The 20,849-nt window shown below is 35.2% G+C and overlaps 1 protein-coding gene across 3 annotated transcripts in view; it reads right to left on the reverse strand.

Annotated features, from left to right (window-relative positions):
* Nucleotides 1-1,677: 1,677 nt before the first annotated feature.
* The window catches only part of LOC138694903 (apoptosis-resistant E3 ubiquitin protein ligase 1), a 323,573-nt gene continuing 304,401 nt past the window's right edge, over nt 1,678-20,849 (reverse strand). For all 3 annotated transcript variants that reach the window (XM_069819087.1, XM_069819086.1, XM_069819088.1), the window contains exons 14-16: nt 17,120-17,308; nt 14,509-14,771; nt 1,678-11,857 (exon numbers count right to left, since the gene is read on the reverse strand). In XM_069819087.1, the coding sequence (XP_069675188.1) occupies nt 11,755-11,857; nt 14,509-14,771; nt 17,120-17,308 (555 nt within the window). In that variant the 3' untranslated portion in view covers nt 1,678-11,754. The remainder of the gene's footprint in view (nt 11,858-14,508; nt 14,772-17,119; nt 17,309-20,849) is intronic.

The following is a 20,849-nucleotide window of genomic DNA, read 5'->3' on the forward strand; positions in this document are numbered from 1 at the left end:
TGGTTGGGTTTTTTCCGAGGTTTTCCCCAACCGTAATGTGAATGCAAGGTAATCTATGGCGAATCCTTGGCCTCATCTCGCTATCACCAATCTCATCGACGCTAAATAACCTAGTAGTTGATACAGCGTCGTTAAATAACCAACTAAAATAAAAAAAAATTCTGGGATGGGATATCAAATTTATTATTCGTCAACAAATAAAAATTAGTTTTAAATGGGGAGAATGCAATAGTGTACTGAAGAAAGCTTTAGACTGAATTTGTTCCATTATAATAAAATAAAGAATAAGCATTGTTTCGAAGGTTGAATCTCCTTTCGTCTTGAGAAGAAAGAAAGGTGACAGTGTCTTACTTGTTTGGGCCATTACAAATGGCCAAGTTCACTAGAGTGTTTGTTCTACTTTCTCTTCATCTGGTTATGAAAGCAGATTGAACCTTGCATTTCACCAGCAATCTAGGAATTCCAACCCAAACTCATCTCGATAAAAATTTGCTTTATTTTCATCTTACATACGACGGATTTTTTTTACTATTTTCAGAAAAAAAGTTTATATTCGTAGATTCGGAACATCATGTGTGTTCAAATCAAGATTATTGTGCATAATAGTAAAGTTTATAAAATTGGAGAGAAAAATGTGAGATGCATAGGATTTTAAGAATTGCAAAGTTTGTTTCACCAAAACGATGGAGGACAAAGAAAGTATACACACATATTTGTACCACTTTAAAATATTCTTTGACCACATAATTAAACCTTAGCGACTTAAAACGTTATTAAATTTATGTTTCAACATGTATTTTTATGCTGTAACTTTCAAAGTATTAAGCCTTACTTTACGTTTTGGGATAAACTGTCTTCACACAACAAACCTCGACATGGCAAATTTTTTCGTAACAAAATATAAAGCATTATTTTTTCAATGTTAATGGGAAGATTGTGTTCTTCACAAACAAGACAGCAGCTCTGCCTGTGGACGATGAGTTCCAGAAACTCTGGCGTTCTGTGGTAGTTGCGAGCAAGGATAACCTGAAGATAGAGGAATATCTGGAGAAACAGGGAATCCGCTCCAGGGAAGAGCATGGACCCAAGAAGGCGACACTCCACAAGCATAAGAAATCGAACCAGAGCAAGAAGCCGTGAGACAACGAGCACTTGGCTGACACCCTGGAAACGTACGTTGACAAGTGAAGATCGGAGAAGTGAGAGTGGGATTGATTATTTCTTGTAATGTTGGTAGAGGAGACTGATGCTGTTGACTGAACACGAAGACCAGTAGACAATGCGTGTGCATTGTGTGCGACTGAAATGATGACGAAAAAAAAGTGTATCATGTAATCCCTACTAAAAGAGAAGTTCACTATTACACTGCAAAAACTGTTATAAAAAAAATTTTTTTTAAAGTCACTGGAAAATAAAAAAATAGGTATGTGTTAAGCTATATGAGTTACAAATGAAAATATGTAATTATATAAAGCAAATAGTGCATTGCTTGTTGTGTAAGAAATTTCCCTTCGAATTATTGAGTGAATTTGTGTAAAGTCAATTTGTACAATAAAATTAATTAGTGATACTGAAAGATGTACACAAGTGAAGGAATGATTATAGACCAGTATATAAAGTGGGATAAAAAAAAATGGGATGAAGTAGTGGAAGGTTTATCTCGACAAAAACACAACGTGCACTAAAAACTACAACCTTTATTTCTACAAAACTGCAGCTGGAACAATTCTTGTATAAAATACTTTTCTCTTACGTCAAATACGTAACCTTTATCAACATGTTCCAACTTGTTTGCAGTCGTAGTCTAAAAGCATAATGATGTCCTTTAGACTACTAGTCAGTTTGCAATGCTACAACCAGTTTTGTTTATTTTTTTCTGTTTTTTTTTATTTATGGACGAAAATGAAGAATGAAATGTCAAAAGGTCGCATTGCTCTAGCAAATAACACAGTCCTAATCACCCTAAATATGTACACCACTATAAGAGAAACAAGAAGTTCAATCCTTTCATCTATATAAGTGAAGTACTGAACAAAGCTGACAATTCCTTGTGCTCTATCCCTTTGGTATTTTAATTGACTTATAGCTAGGATAAATATCATAGTATTTTGTTCTTTTATTTGAATAAGTCATATAGCTTCACAAATCACTGCTTTCTTTCGAGATGGTAATCAAAATTAAGAAATTTATGCACACGTCCTCCTAATAAGAAAAGCACGTTAGAGGAAACAGGCTATGCAAACATATTCTATATAAATAAATATCATCTGTTTTTATTGCTATGATAATATAAATATTGTCGACTATGGATGTTATGATTTGAAATTGATACATTAAAAATGTCACTCCCCTACAGAAAGTAAGTCAACATTAGCACTCAAAAGTGCGATAAGAGGAATTCTTCACAAGTTAAAAAGTTCACCATCTCGATACACTAACGGGAATCGTTCATTAAAAACCTTAAGAGTAGAGTTCATTGCTTCATGCATAATTACCCTAGCAAATATATTCAATCATTTACAGTCCAAGGCCCTCATTCATGTGGTGAAAAAATCTTGTCTCTACGACTTGTTTGACACTGACATTTAAGTAATTTGGTGACGAGATTTTCATGTAATATCACATACGATATGGATGTTATGTTTTGATAATGTTTAAAATATGTTAAATTATAAATTAATAATAATAATAATCCTTGGCGCTACAGCCCATGAAGGGCCTAGACCGACCAGCCGGCTGCTGGCCTCACGCCCACATGCCGATGCAGAGGTGGACGATCATCCAACCAGAATGGAGGTATCGTGTGGTTAGCACGATGATCCCCCCAGCCGTTATAGCTGGTATTCGCAACCGGATTTCGCTATCGCAGCTCCCCAAGTGCATCACGATGTTGGGTGGGCACCGGTCCCATACACTGGCCGAAATTTCATGAAAAAATTTCTTCCCCCATGAGGACTCGAACCAGCATGCATTCCGTAACGCGAGTCCTAGGCAGGATACCTTAGACCACAACGCCACGGCGCGGGAGTAAATTATAAATTAATTATTCTAAATCATTGTTGCACTTTTGAAATAATATTAACCACACTAAGTTGGAATAGAATTCACGGTTTTCCTCCAGAAAACAAAAAAATACTATATTTTAAACCCTAATATTGCACCAGAACAGAATCTTCCATCAAGATGATAAACAGCAATACCGTAACAATATCATTATTGTTAAGAAATAATAATAAGATTAATTTAGCCTATACATTTATCGTGAAACACATAAAGATGTTATAATAATTATATAGTGACAATATAATGGTAATGTATATGACGGTCTTTTTAATAACGTTTCTTCAAAATAGTCGCACTACAAGTGAAACAGAAAGTAGTAGTAGGAGGAGTAGGAATAATAGTAGGAATAATAATAATAATAATAATAATAATAATAATAATAATAATAATAATAATAATAACGTTAACATTTTAATAGAGAGGTACAAAATGGTACAAAACAAATACCAAATTATATTCCGCGTAAATAAATTTAATTATTACGTTCACACATTCTTGAAAATTTTTTTTTGTAAAATGGAGAATTCAGAAAAAAAAATTTAAAGATTTCTCAGATACTAAGTATAAAACACAAAGAACACCATAACAAAGGTTACTTTTACAGAACAAAATAAAATAAAATAAAACAGACATCACCATATTGCTTACCTGTACAATAAAAAAAAAGGAGACAGATTCAAACTATAATCCAACGTGAAAGTAAACCAAATTAATGTAAGATATCATACGATGAGTGAAGGAAGTTGAAAACAACACAAACACGAAGCCGAAAAGTTCTGAGTACAAGCTCAGAATCAAGATATTTCCACACAAAAGAAGGCCTTGGATTTGTGACGTACCCAACACAGCATGAATACAGCCCATGAATGTCTACAGAAATTAACTGCAATATTCCTTAACCACTCGTTATATTTCTTTAAATATGGGCAGATAAACAATCCTTACAAATAACAGAACGTCTGAAAATGGAGAATATATAATATAAATTATACTTAATGGAAGTGTTTATTACACTATACTAAATAAAGTAGTAACAAAACTACTGTTGTTGATCTACTGCCACTTACCTTCTTTTGACATAGCTATTTTGATTTTAAAAGAGTGTTAAATTAGCACATATAATATATTGGCTTACCATTACATCCACAAAGAAAAAAGATATATGATGACGTAACATATTAATGAAAATAATAATTTTAAGTGCAAAATGTAGACTGGTGAAAAGATGAAAGTTCTAACAACCAGGGAGGTTGGTAAAGAATTCATTGTATCAGATCATATAAAGCATTCTGAAAGAATTAAAAATATAAGAAATAACAAAATGTTAGTACTAAGACAATACAATGATACATGTTAATAAAAAGACACACTAATAAATAAACCATTCCAACATCTACGTCCTTCATAACAACAAAAGCAATGTGACTGCAAAAATACCAAATTACGCGTTTGCATGGCTACCCCTATTATTTTCTGGTACTAATGGAAAATTCTTCCAGAAATGCAGCCACTTTCCACAAGGTGTAGTGCCAAACGTATCTGGGACCCTGTTTCCTGTTTTTTGTAGACACCCAGGGGCACCTGACATCCTTGTGGTCCCGATTCACAAAACCTAACACAAGAAAAGTGACACAAATCCCAGACTAGAATCTGTTAGTCTCAATGGACTAGAGTATAACATTACTTCAAAAACTACGATACAAATTATGTTGGAATGTAAGAAGATAACCATAACATCAGCAATTGTTACTTCTTTCCAGTGGTACATTCCACTTCTAATAGATGCCTACAGAGGCTTGTTTCAGAGATGCCAATTTCATGGGTGTTGTGGTGTTTGATGCTCAACACCAACACAAATGAATAATGCTTTTGGCACAGAATGAGACCGACTGTTCATGATACTGCCCTACTTTAAAACACTGTGTTAACTGCCACTTTAAGCAAATATTTAAGTGTGAATGCAAAATTTAAAATTTTAACTTACAAAGGAAACATATGAAAGAGGATACCTCAAAATAGGTAATGAGTTGTAATAAAAAGAATTACAGAATGACATCATTATTATTATTATTATTATTATTATTATTATTATTATTATTATTATAATCATCATATCACTAATAATACAGTGAAACCTGTTCAATTCGGAACCTGAATAATCCGGAATCCTGTCTATTTCGGAACAATTTATTGGTCCTGGCGAAATTCGTATGTATTATGTGCAATTTTTCCTGAATAAAACGGAAACTGTCCAACACGGAAACGGAAACTGCCTGCTACTATTCAAAACAGAAATAATATTTTGGGCACACTATATTCTGTAACTATATTTTGAAACAGTGTGTAATTTCAAGGAATATACGAAATATATATTTCACTAAGATAAAAACAAGTTTTCTTTGCAAAATTTTAGAGGGTACAAGGATGTGTTGGCCTGTCGGTCATAAATTTTATTACTCTGTTGACTAGGCAGACGAGTCCCTTCAAAGATTTTTCAATGCTTCACATCGGTACACTGTCGTAGCTAGACAGAGCGCAAGTGTAGTGATTTCCTGGTAAAAAAAAGTTGCGTAAACTGTAGCATTAACATTAAGTGATGAAGTAAAAGTTATTGAGTTAAAGGAAAATTAGAAACGAGGTGTATGTGAAATAATGTTGAAGTTCAGTTGTATAAAATTCAGGTGTGACACTTTAAAGATAAAGATCATAATGAGTGAATGGCTTGCGGCCAATATTGGTGACATAAAAGGAACCAGAAAGCAACTGTTTATGTGGAAATAAATAAACTGTTGTGTGAGTGGGTTCTTCATGACCTTTCAAAGAACATGTCAATTTCTAAATCTATTCTGCAAAGCAAGCCATTGTACTGGGAAAGAAATTACATAAAGCAGAATTCAAAGCTTCTAATGGATGACTCCTAGTCCAATTAATTAATTATGTGCAGTCATATACAATACAGTATTATAGTATAGTTTTGGATATTAAATTGAACGAGATTAGTAAACTTTAGTAGCGTTTAATTACTAATAAGTGAGTTACGATACTATTTTCATCAAGATGATTCACCAACAGAATAAGCGACAGAAGGCTGATTTAATGTGAGTAGTGTTAAATGGAATATTTTGTATTCCTTGCAGTTTGCGACATGCCATTTTGTTTTTCATGTATACGAATGATAAAATATTCCATTTTAATGTAACACCTGAATAATACGGAAACCTGTCCACAACGGAAAAAAAATTAGGACCATGTCACTTCCGTCTTGAACAGGTTTCACTGTATTAGGCACTAAAGAGAAGAGAGAATTTTTGTGATAATTTTAACAATTATTCATAGTTAAGCATCGGCATGAATAACATATATGAGGTACAAAATATTTACACTGAAATCTAAATATGAAACCACCGAAAAAAATTTGTTAAACTTACAATCTAGGCTTATTATACTGGTGTAAGCCACACCGGATACAACCCCGACGCCGGTTAGAATCGTCTCAGATTAAGCTCCATCTCTTGGGTTCCCTCTAGTGGCCGACCTCTGCACTACGTCATAGATGTCTATGAACGCAGGACCGAAGTCCATACATGTGTTGAGGTGCACTCGGATGAGTGACTAATTGGCCGGGATCCGACGGTATGGGCGCCGTCATATGTACTTCGGTACATCAAAATATATATTATTATACTGGTATTTAATGAAATTTTCTAAAACGATGCCTCTTCCACTGTAAATTAAATTATCACTGCAAACAATAAAAATAATCAATGAAACAAAGGGTCTTAGAAGATATCCTACTTCATATATTTGCTTTGTTAATGATTCAACCTGGTGAAGAATAGCAGCTGTTATGTGAAAAAAGTATTGATTTAATGTTTAAAAGATTGTACCATGACGAGGAGAAGTAATGCAATTCCTTCAGGTTTATCTTCAGCATGAGAACCCATTTCTATCATCCACTGTAGAGTTCATTTAGCTTTCCTCAACGAAGAATCTTCCTCTTACTCTTAATAGACACAAGGCCTTTTAATAAATAAAAATAGTAACTATATTATACAAAGCAGTAATGAATAGTTTTGATATTTCACTTTGCACTCAATTCTCAATGTACTGCATAATCCCACATTTATATCTTAAAATTAATATTCTTTCCCATGGATTTAAGACTCCGTAATAAATAGGATATATCTTCTAACATTCTAAAAAAATTTTGATTTTCTTATGGAATAATTGTTTACGTATCTAGTTTACTATGAGGTATTTTACGGTTACAAAATATTAGTAGAGATTATTGATGTTAATTGAAAACTTAACAGAAGACGTTAATAATGTGACATGTACTCAACCGAGTTTCTCGAAACTATTGATAAGCTGTGAAGAAAGTCTTCATATATGTGTCATTATTTGGTACACCGAGTATTGACATTTGGGTGCGGCATGTCAGCCTGTTTAGATCATTTACACCCACCAAGAAACTAAAATAATCAACTGAGTATTGACAACAGGCTTAAAATCAGAAGACCTATTGCTGCAGCTCTTTTGTTTCCTCAACAGCAAATGTTTTGTAGCTTTAACACGAGAACCGTCCAGTATTAAAATCATACATTTAACAAATTTAGCACCCATGAGAAACCGGGATCTATGAACATTACTACTTACCCTAAACATGTCTTGAATGAACATGCTATATTACGACATATTCTTTTCTGGCCAGCAGAAGAAATGGTTAGTAATAGTACAATCACCGTTTTCAAAAACATGCACTAGGAGCGTATTAGAGCCCCCGTCACAGATATATTATTTGTAGGGGACCTTGGTTATTCCACGAGAATAACTAAACCCTCGAATAAAGGCCACGCTAATGGAGTAGTAGCAACAATCTACCCTTAGGGCTGCCGACAGGGGGAAGTGACCCCAGGCAGGGATAAAATTGCACATGCAAGCTATTAAAAATCAGGTATATTATCAATATTAAGTCTGGGTCAAAAAGAATTTCAAAAGACAGAAAGTATATTTCTGCATGTAATTATGTTACTGCATTTAATTGCTTAAAAATGTATTGTTAGAGAGACTGTAGGTAGATAGTCGATTTAAAAATAAGCATCTCTGGGATATTTATTTTAATATTTATACAGAGCTAGGCACTGCATACAAACACTGTCGGCAGACCTGTGCAGATCCGGTGGTACATTTGGGACCTGCCGAGAGACGCAAAGTAACACTTTCATGTTTCTGACACGAAAGTGATAGATAATTCAACAGCACCATTTTAACTTTACTTTGCATTCTCTGTACACTAAGATCTGAAATATGTTTCCTCCATTTTATAGACAAGTATCTCTGTTTAAATATGCAACTACCTTCACGTATCCATTCTCCTTTTTTATTATTAAATAACTTAAATACTAATCATTATAAACTATGCATGAATCTTTTCAACAAGGGAGACCCGATGTCTTCAAATGTTACTCTACATCACACACGAATACAAAACAAGTCACCACCTCAAATTCGGCTATTAAACAACTACATGTTATGCCTCCACTCACAGACAGACATGGTGCGCTAACACTGGATGCCAGCTTCTGACTATCAGACTTGACCCTTATTTCTAGGGGCTAATGCAGCAACTACAAAGAGGTCAGGGATCAGGCCACAGTGGCCACTAGCAATTTGTATCAATCGATTTTTAATATTTGTATAAAATACAGGTAAGTGGTCCAATACAAGTTTCTTCATGAAAATTTTACTTGTTAAATTTTAATTTGAGCTGAAGATTAATAACAAAAATAACTTTTTTTTTTTATTTTTAAGTTTCATGGAAATTTGGAATGTGCACACAATGAGTATGAAAGTGACATGCAATAACTATGTAGCAATCCAGTGCTAGTCTTCCATGCTTGCAGCACTTTTTGTCACAAAACTACACTTTTCTTGGGAAAAAAATGTTCTGAATTCTCTCTCCTCACTTTACAATTCCGTAAAATTCTAAAGACGAGTGGCTTACAAGCATGGAGGAAGTAATTTTATTTTACATATCTTGTATCTATAATGAGTGAAGCAATTAAGGAGTTATTCGATTCTGAGTAGCACACAAAAAAAAAAAAACGTATTTACTGTTATATAAAAAAGAAGAAATAAATGTTTCACATAACTCAAGATCTTCAGTAATAACTAATTCCTTTTTAACAAGTGTAATCATCTGAATGTGTAGCCACGGTGTAAGTGGTGTAAGATAAGTAAGTTACTTACATGAGTGAAAAATAGTTATTTATGGTACTTGTGAGGTAAGTGCATCTTTATTGCACGAGTGGAAAGATTTAAGCACAAGGCGTCAGCCGAGTGCTTAAATTACACGAGTGCAATAAAGATCACGCTCACAAGTACCATACGTAATTTTATCCATGACCATAACGAAAAATTATGTTTTATAAAAGAAAATATGTTGAAAATAAGGCATGGATTTTAGAATCAATATGTGTACTAGGTAGGTCATGATGTAGGAGGCCATGATTAGTAAAGAATGATATTTAAGGCGTTGGATAAATAACAAATTATAATTAATTATATAAATTTAATATATCTTTTTTCATTTTAAACGTGTATTTTCGTCTTTTTGAAGTTTCAGGGATTATTTAGAAGTTTTCATGGGACTATTGTGATTAAAATAATTTCACATTTTACTTCTGTAAACTTAAGAGGCATATTAAAACTTAATTAATCATCGTGTCTGTTTAGCTCAGTTAACTAATGCGTGTTGTTTTAAAATCCTATAAACCCAACTTCGCAGGTTCAAGTCTCCTCGCATCCCAAAAGGTAAATTATTACAAAATTTTAAAAAGATGCATATTAGATATGGATGTAATGTACAAATTACGACGTAGTAGATAGAGAAAAGAGAAGGAGATTGAGTGTATGTATATTTAAGAAATGGTAATAAAGAAGTAGAGGTAGTGACATCCAGTAACTAATATATTAACTTCTTGAGTAATAGTTGAATGGAAAAGTATACGTGTGTACCCGGATACTAGGAAAATACTAATGAACTGTGAGATAAAGTTCAAACTGTGAGGTAAAGTCTTTATCTCACTAGTGAAATAAAGTAATGTTGAATAAAAGCCTACTTTACAAACGCAAAAGTATTTAGTAAAGGCATGTTTTTCGTTATGGTCATGGATAAAATAATTTATTTCTTCAATATATATATGCAGTATGCAAGTATTGCTCACTAATAGTTTATTTTAAAAATTAGCTGAGAAGTATAATTTTGTGCATTCAATTTTTACTAATAATAATTCAACTTATTAAATTAACAATTTCTAATACTTCACTGTGTTAACTTACAAAACTTACTACATACTTTACCTTAGTTTCGGCATGATTTGTCGCTATTTTCAAACTCCTAGTTGTCGCCATATTCAAACTTCAAGTCACTAGACTAGAAAATGGCGATAAATCACGCCGAAACTAGTCAGTTAGTTAAAGTATCATATCAATTTTCATAAGTTAACAGTGAAGTAAAAAAAATTGTTAAGTTAACATATTTAATTATCATTAGACATATGCTAGTGTTAAAAATGTGTGAAACAAGAATAGATAATAGATTTTTATATTTGTTTTCAATTTTTTTTAAGTTTCTAAAATAAAAGAAACTAAAAGTTAATATTTTAAGAATGTAAGAAACATCAATTAGTTTAATATGAATATACAGAACACATGTACCAGTAATTTTAAAAATAATTTTATTACATGGATAAACAGTCCTACATCTAAATCAGGAAATATTAGACGAAGGAATAATTTCATTAAAAATGAGAAAACGTGAAGTGTAGTATTGCAGCATTTGGAAACAAAGATTTTCATGACCGAAAATAGTACAATGAAACAGACAAGACGGTGTTGTTCTTTTATAATATTAATAATTATTGTTCGTGACAAGAAGCTTCATATACTTTACGAAAATGAGTTGAGTATTTGTGATACAACAGAACAATAAAATTTATAAGCCCATTTATTAATTTTGACTACTTCCAGTATGTCCGCATTCATATATATACAAGCGGAATACGAATATACTGATTCAGAATATAAAAGTCAACTTGTACAATTGTCTCATAAAAGAGGAAGGATTGGAGCCTATTTACATCACGTGTTCCAATAAAATTTAAATTAATCTTCAAACATTCTCAGATTTCTGTTCAGTACAGATACAAATATGTTTACAGATAAAGTATTAATAATTCCATTTTCACAACCATTTTAAATTTGTTGCTAGAAGTCAGAAACTAGCAATTTCATTAATGCAAATTTACCTTTGTAACATGAAAATTTACTGATCAGAAATATGAGAAAATGTTTGTTCAAAGATTACTGTACAAATTACAGCATGTTAGAACATTTCTTTTTCATGTTTATGTAACAAAACCATTAGGACACTGTGATGCAATAGAGCCGAGTATTTTCCTCTTCAGTATGAAGTATCACATATTCGAGACATGCTATAGATACAAGTATGCAACAGAATTCACCATGACTATTTGTGTTTGTGTTATTACAAAGGCTGTTAGCACAGCCAGCTGTACACCCTTATGTGTACACAGATCAAAAGAATTGGAGATAAAAAAGTATCCCCATTTTCAAGAGAGTCCGCACCAAGCCATTTACATTTGCACTGCCTACCACGTTGGTTGAACCTCATATCATTCCAAAGCCTTCTGTCCCCTCACTAATAGCAAGAAGCAAGGCGCGCTCAAAATGTTCATAGCTTTCGTAGTCAGGTAGACACAGCTGGTTGAAACTGCAACAAACAGATCACATCAACAACAGTTCATTTTCGACTAAACCTTTTTCTTAAATTACACAGGAGGATTTGAAAGCATTGGTACAGTAAATAGGAAGACAAGTAGAACAACTTTTGATCTGCAGAAATTAAAATTTAGAAGTTTTATCACTCTACTCAATATACCACAGTTAAGCTATAATGGGTGTTCAGTTCAAAATGTGTCATGGCTCGCTGTATGCCGTCACGTGGCTAGTCGATGAGCCTAGAGAATTCAATCTACCTACACTTCTGCAAAGGCATATTACTTATCTGCCAGAAAAGTTGCCTAGCAAGTACGGCATTCATTCTGAAGAATACTTACCGATAGCCGACCATACCACCTCATTCTAGTGCCGAGGTCATGGAAAGCGTGGGGCTCTACCTCCATGCCCCCCAAATGCCATCATGGCATGTTACGGGGATACCTTTACCTTTTACTTACCGATACGTACGGTAACGCCGGTAGTGGCAGGAATGTGAACAGTTTGGAAACACGTACTGAGGTGAGTTTTTTCTTACTGTCGGGATATGGGGAGAGGGTTAAGACGATTACTTACGTATTTGCTGACATTAACTTCAACAGTCAACATGGACATGGAGCATTTGATTTGTATTGTGGAATGTTGCCATACGCAACCGATGATAACAAATACCCTGCATACGACTTGCCCGCGCAAAACACAGTTCGAAAGAGGTTATGGTAGCACACAGACCATTCAGACCGCCATCTGTTGCTACAACGTTCAAGTTATACCGTACACGTTCTCAAGTTCAGATTAAACGCCTTGATTAATAGGCAACTTCTCTGACACAAAAGCTGAAACTCACTTCAAATCGCTGACCCATCAACAGTGACGTCATCACACACTTTGAAATGAAAACCCAGTAGTGCAGGGGTGAAGTATGTCTCCCAAAGGCCATGTTATATCAGGATCGGACTTCTACTGCTGCCCAATCACATCTGTAGATGTTGAAAGTCTTTCTCTGCATATAAACCAGATCGGGTTTAGTCAGGTCTGTTTTGTGTGCTAGCACAAGAATGACGCAAGCAGCAGGAGAGTACAGACGTGCTTTCACATCACGTATTGTTCATGTTGCAGTAGGGTTTTGGATCAGTAGGGACTTGTCAAGTCTACTGAGTCTAGGTGCAAGACTCCAGATTGACTCCACTATACAGGGTGTGTCTAAATTCCCATTACAGACTTTCAGGGCTTGTAGTGGGGACCAAGACGGTTAAGTTTTGCATAGGAACTTATGTCCAGAAACGTACTGTTTCCCTGCTACAAACAAAACATCACCACAACACATGTTCAAATCTCCCGCCGTACAGTAACATCATATCGGCGTATTCCCTGAACACGTAGTTAATGATGGCGAAGCTCAGTGCAATGGGAGGGCTGCTCGTCAGCTGTATGAGGAATGTTTTCCACACCACTAGACACCTTCGCACACCCTCTTTGCCAAGGTTTACCAGTGGGCCTCAGAAACGGATACATTCACAGTCAACAGGTCTGACTGTGGTGCTCCACGGTAATAGTGGTCGTGGTGGCCCAATTGCTTGGCCTGCACGTTCGTCCGACTTGACTCCGCTAGACTACTTCCTGTGGAGTCACATGAATAGATTGATTTACGAGACCTCCTGTGGAATCAGAGGAAGACTTGATGGCACAGGTTATGGCTGCGATGGATGTTGGACTACCAGGTATTGGTGATCGTGTGTACCAGAACATGGTATTAGATACCGTGTGTGTGTGTGTGTGTGTGTGTGTGTGTGTGTGTGTGTGTGTGCGCTTCAAATAAGTGTAACTCTGAAAATATTGAGATAGGGACACATATTTATATACAATTTTTTGCTCAGAATGTCTTCGAAAGTAAGTTCCATAAGTGGCAGTAAATCCTCGTGACAAAGATAGAATTGTATGACTTGAGGCTTTTCCGGCATTTGATATAGAATAACTCTTCTCAGGTTCTCAGCCAGGTGAGTTGGAGATTAGATTCCAAGCTTTCATTCCTGAAGAAGATGGCAGAGCTAGCCGTCGAAAGCTTGGAATCTAATCTCCAATTCACCTGGCTGAGAAACTGAGAAGAGTTATTCTAAAGATAGAATTATTGTCCCGAGATTCATTCAGTGTGTAAGCATTGCTGTATTAAAATTATATCACATTCAAAAGTTTTGTTTTGGGTGCATATCTGATTAGGTATGGACCTTGCTGAGCCATCACTTTACCTGACCAAATCTGGCCCATGCAGACCTCTGATAAAAGATAAAAACTCATATTAACTGATAAATGTCATAAATTTAGTTCCAGATTCTGGCAGAAGAAATTGCTGTAATGTTAGAAAGGTAAGTAAGTTTAAGGACTATAGGAGCTAAATTTTTGGTCATTAGATGGTCTAGGGATTAACAAGTGGGACTTGTACTTCGAGACTGAGCAGATATGGGTTCGAATCCTGCAAATTGCCAAATGTGGGTGCAGCTGTCGTTTTGGTGGCTGTAATTTGATTTGCAGTATACTTCAGAAGAAACTTAATATTGCAGACTAACCACGTCCAAGTGACTGTCTGGAGGCCAGAATAACCAACTAACCAATCAATCATTTTATTTAATTATTATTACAAATACTTACCATGTGTGAGCAGTTGGCAAATTGCCAAATGTGGGTGCAGCTGTGATTTGAAACCGCGGACTGAGCTCCGCAAAGCCACCTGGTGGCAGTTGGGAACAGCCAGTTGTGAACTGCAGCAGTCGCGCCATCTCCTCCTGCGTGAAGTTGGCCACCGCTGTCCAGAACCAGTCCAGGATACGTCGGAACTCCGGGGAGCCTCCGTTCACCACGTGATTGGCTCTAAAGTCTGCCACACTGTATTCCCCAGTTCCACACAGCAACAACTAAACAGAAAAAAGTCTTCACTATTACCAATTCTTACATGGTATTAATTTCATTTACAATCATGGCTTTTAACCAAGTACTTCAACTAAAGACTGAAATGTAGTTTTTGTTTGACTATTGTATTTCAGGATAATTGAGAGAAGTGTTTATTACATGTCACCAACGAAATGAAATTATTGAGAAAACAGTAGGCTATAACATAGTAGAAAGAAGAGAAATATAATCATTACTCAAGAATTACTTATTACTTATGCCCAGTAATGGATGGTGGAATTGAAGTTGAGGAGACCAAGACATAATTTATGTATTAAAAAAATATACTGCTTACAAGTACCTTATTATATACTGCGTGTTCAGTTCAAAGTGTGTCATGGCTTGCTGTATACCATCATGTGGCTAGCCGATGAGCCTAGAGAATTCAATCTTCCTACACTTCCGCAAAGGCGTATTACCTGTGTGCCAGAGAAGTTGCCTGGCAAGTACAGCATTCATTCTGAAGGGTACTTACCGATACGTACGGTAATGCCGGTAGTGGTAGGAATGTGAACTGTTTGGAAACACGTACTGAGGTGAGTTTTTTTTTCTTTATGGGGAGAGGGTTAAGACGATTACTTACATATTTGTTGACATTAACTTCGACAGTCAACATGGACACGGAGCATTTGATTTGTATTGTGGAATGTTGCCGTTACCGATGATAACAAATACTCTGCGTACGACTTGCCCACGCAAAACACAGTTCGAAAGAGGTTACGGTAGCACACAGACTGTACAGACCGCCATCTATTGCTACGACGTTCAAGTTATACCATACAGGTTCTCAAGTTCAGATTGAACGCCTTGAATAATAGGCAACTTCTCTGACATAAAAGCTGAAACTCGCTTCAAATCTCTGACTCACAACAGTGACGTCATGACACACTTAGAAATGAACACCCAGTATATGCATTGCACACTTTACAGCAAATTCACTCAATGATCGCTTTTTCACAAAGCGATCAATTAGGTCACAACATGCTCGTAACATTCAGTGAAGAACTGTTTTCAGAACATGGAAGGAGTGGCAGTAGGAGGAAGAAGAATGAAGTGTATAAGATTCGCTGATGATATGGCGTTGTTAGCAGAGGAGGAAATGATACTAAAAGATATGCTACTGGAACTATATGACAGCTGTGAACAGTATGGGATGAAGATAAATGCAAATAAGATGAAGATCATAGTCATAGGAAGAAAAATAAAGAAGGTAAACTTGCGAATTCTAAATGAAGCAGTAGAGCAACTGGACAGTTTCAAATACTTGGGGTGTACTATAAACAGTAACATGAGCTGCTGCCAGGAAGTCAACAGGAGAATAGCAATGGCCAAGGAAGCTTTTAATAGAAAAAGGAGCATCTTTGCGAAATCTCTGGAAAAAGAACTAAGGAAGAGACTAGTGAAGTGCTTTGTAAGAAGTGTGACATTGTATGGGACAGAAATATGGGCATTACGACAAAGTGAAGAGAAGCGAACAGAAGCATTTGAAACGTGGATATGGAGAAGAGTGAAACATGTGAAATGGACAGACAGAATAAGAAATGAAGCTGTGTTGGAAAGAATGGGTGAAGAAAGAATGACACTGAAACTGATCAGGAAGAGAGAAAGGAACTGGTTGGGTCACTGGCTGAGAAGAAACTGCCTACTGAAGGATGCACTGAAAGGAATGATGAACGGGAGAAGAGTTCGGGGCAGAAGAAGATATCATATGATAGACGACATTAAGATATATGGATCACATGAGAAGACAAGGAGGAAGGCAGAAAATAGGAAAGATTGGAGAAAGCTGGGTTTGCAGTGAAAAACCTGCCCTTGGGCAGAACACTGAATGAATGAATGCTCACAACTACTAGAACAAACTATAGAAAAATTTGAATTGATTTCTAAACTACCAGTATATTTATCATACTATATAAATAAATACAACTCGCAACACAAAGCAAAAAATAACAGGAATACCAGGATACAAGAGAGGAAAAACTATGACTATTTTTTTTTTTTAATTGGTTATTTTACGAGATAATCTTGCTCTGGATAGAGACTGATGACAGGCTTATGTGAGGGCAGCAATGAACCTCCGGGTTTCTTAAAAGCCATAAGTAAGTGATATGTTAACATTATATATAAGTTGTTTTGCGGGACTGTATCCATTATCTTGTAACCCAAGGTACTGTACATTACCTTTTCATAAATAATTTTAACACTTCTAAAGTTTTAAGTTTTTATATTTTATCAACAAGCATAAAAAGCGAACTACAAGAAGAATGAATTATTGTCACAGTTGCTGAGGTTGCAAGACTAGCTGTGATCTCACCTCCAGCTCATTTTCATCAAAGATGCTGAGTAAGTTGTCAGGGATGAGTTCATTGAGTCCTTTCAGGAAGTGCTCTACCTCATCCTTGAGGCTGGTGGCTAGTCTGTACTGTGCCAGAGCGTCCAGGTACTGGTGCTTTGTGCTGTTGCGGACCCGAACCTTTGCACCACCTTGCACTAATTCCACAACCTGCAGCATAAGTCATACATTCGGTTCACTTCATCTTGTCAATGTAAAGAAATTACTATCCAATTTATAGAACATAAAAAGTTCGGATGGAATTAATACAGTACCTTGGAATGGGAGATTAGTTAACTAAAGTAAAGTTTGAACGGTATACTACAAATAATCATAATTTGTGTGTACGTTTTGTAAGCAATGTTCGTAAATATAATCACATTATCCCATCCCTGGAAGCAATAGGATGGCTTAAACTAGATAAGAAAAGAAATTTACATTCACTTCTCCTTCTCTTCGAAATCTTGAACTCTTCTATTCCTTCGTACCTGTCATCTCGCTTCACTTACCTTTCTTCCCACCACAATCTGAACACACGCTCTCGCCATGAAACAATACCAACCCATCGCACCTCCTCATACCCATCCTCTTTCACAATAGCCCTGCCAAGACTCTGGAATTCGTTACCTGCTAGCATCAGGGACTGTCGAAATAAAATTGAATTCAAACGCAAACTTACTAGGCACTTGGTCAGTAATTAAGACTCGTTCAGAAATGGTTTCTTGTAAATAGTTCTCTTAATCTATCACAAAATATTTCAATATCCGGTAATTTCATCACTATAGAATTTTGTTATTGTAGATTTAATTTGTAATTCAGTAAATACAAAAATATTCTTTGTTCTTAACTTCTATGATAAAATGTCTAGCTTTCATTAATCAGGTATTCTTGTCGTACTTTAATTTTTATTGTAATTGTAATTGTAAATTTAATATTAATTGTAATTTTATTGTTCATGTTATAGTTGTAATCCCCTGGTAGAGGGGCAGAGAAGGCCTGACGGCCTTATCTCTACCAGGTTAAATAAATAAATACTAAATACTAAAATAATTTTCGATTTTTTTTTATCCTACAAATAAGATATAAGAATAATTTTTGTTACACAACCTCGAGCGGGAATCGAACCTGCGACTTCCTGTTCTCCGAGGTTGTGTAATTTTTCTTTCATACCATGGCATGATTGTGACTATAATAGTATTTAAATTCATTAATATGTCACATCAAAGGACGTATATACGACACCAAACATCGTAAGATGAAGGTTACATTAATAATTTTTGTTTTCACCTTTCAGAGCAAAATTCACGATATTAATCAAATAAATAGACGACTATTTAAGCACTGATTAACTTTTAAATTATTTAAATTAATAAATAACAACTTCACTGTGTTAACATTTCAAATAATGATTTTATCATCTGCTGATATCGAAAAAGGTGTGTGTTCTGAAATTCAACTGAGTGCTTAGGATGTGCTGTGGGTGTGTTTTTCGATACAATCATGAACACACCCCACCATAACAGGAAACCAGAAGACAGTGCTGGAACTCACTAGGATTCAGAGGTATAATAACGTTATTATTTAAAATGTTGACATGGTGAAGTCATTATTTATTAATGTAAATAACTTAACAGTTAATCAGTAAATTATATAAGTCTTAAAAGAATGTATACAAGAATAAAGACTATTTAAGTTTTTATAATTCAATAATGAAGGTATTTGATTCTGCGTCATTCATCCAAGGACCCCAATTAGGACTGACACACACTGAAACCTGTAGTTCTTTTTACTGCTATTTAGCATTGTCCTCAGTGCATCATGGAAGGTGTGAGGTACATAGCACTATTTATGTACTTATTATTATTATTATTATTATTATTATTATTAAAGAAGTAATTGTGGAATTTCAGTATTATAATAGTACATTATGCAACGAGCCTATAATAATAGTAATTAAGAATCAAGTATGGATATTTATGAAACGAGCGCAAGCGAGTTTCATAATTTTCATATGAGCTTCTTAATTACCATTATAGGCGAGTTTCATACGACTTTTTATGCTCGACCATATTTCTAACTTGAAATTACCGGTATTCAGATGTATACATTTTATTTGTATCTGACAAGATCGGAAGTGACCTTGTTCTAGGTCGTGAATTATGAGATGTGCGCAGACGCGAAAGTACTGATTTTTTCCGAGGAACAATAATGTCACTGACCTTGACGTAGTCCCGTTAAACTTGATAATATTATAATATTATAACCTTGATTATTGAATTCGACATTGAAAAACGAGATGACAAATTGAATTTATTTGAATATTATTTACAATTAACGCTAATTATTATAGTAACAGAACATAACCTTCTGTGACAGTATTGGATTTCCAGCCTCCGTGACTTTTCGCTAATTCTCTTTCGATTGCATATCCGAGAATAATCGATACTTGCGATTTTAAAACGGTACAAAGCTGACTTGTCATTGGCTGAACACATGTAAGCTGAGTTATCATTGGCTGAAGACCTGTACTTTAATGAGTAGGTGTACTTTAATGACATGCATTAAAGGACTGCTACCAGATGTATAATTAATACATTTCGGCATGGTCGAGCACAAAATTTATTAAAACTGATAGTATCTTTAGAAATAAAGAGTTCTCCTATTCATACCCATTCATTCAAGACATTACACGTCTCCTAGCTCTTCAAGAGAGTGAGTCTGGAGCTTGGTTACACGCATTACCTTCTCCTCACATCGGCACCCTAATAGATACTACATCCTTTAAAATCGCAATAGCTTTACGCCTTGGGTGTAAACTCTGCCAGCCACACCAATGTATTTGCGGAGGAATTGCTGATATTTACGGCCATCATGCACTCAGCTGTGCGAGGAGCAAGGGTCCCATTCCCAGACATACATCACTCAATGATATCATTAAAAGATCTCTGACTTCTTGTGGCATCCCGTCTCTTTTGGAACCACCAGGTATTAGTCGTGCAGATGGTAAATGACCCAATGGTCTCACCTTAATTCCATGGTCTAGAGGAAAATCTTTAATTTGGGACTCCACTTGCGTTGACACTCTAGCTCCATCTCACTTACCGAATACCTCCAGACGCGCAGCATCTGCTGCTGAATTAGCCGTAAATAAGAAAGTCAATAAGTATGCTCATCTTTTAGATAATTATATCTTTGTCCCATTTGCTGTGGAGACCTTCGGTCCTTGGAGTCATGATGCTAAAGTTTTGGTATCTCAAATCGGTCAAATTTTGATCTCCATTACTGGTGATCGCCGTTGCACTACTTATTTGCGTCAACGCTTAAGTATTGCTATTCAATGAGGAAATGCAATGAGCGTTTTGGGTACTCTTCCAGAGTCCAGCCCTTTGGACGAACTTTTTCTCCTGTAAAATTTTTTATCTCTATGTAAATGTTTATATTTAGTTTTTATATATGTGTAATTGTAATGGTGAAAATATTGTAAATCAAATAATTTTTTTTTTCATAAGTGTATATTATTTTTGGGAGTGTTTTTTGTAAGTAATTTTATGAGGTTGTTATTGATATGGTGATAAATTATTTGTACGAATTACAAATTTTCTAGTGTCCTGAACGAATTGTATTGTGCTTATAAATCCATATTTATGCTATTTGTTCGTAGACCATTATAATATCGGAAAAAAAAATCATTAATACGAGAATATTAGATCTA

This window comes from Periplaneta americana, chromosome 2 (genome assembly GCF_040183065.1).
Source record: "Periplaneta americana isolate PAMFEO1 chromosome 2, P.americana_PAMFEO1_priV1, whole genome shotgun sequence".
Lineage (NCBI taxonomy): Eukaryota > Metazoa > Arthropoda > Insecta > Blattodea > Blattidae > Periplaneta > Periplaneta americana.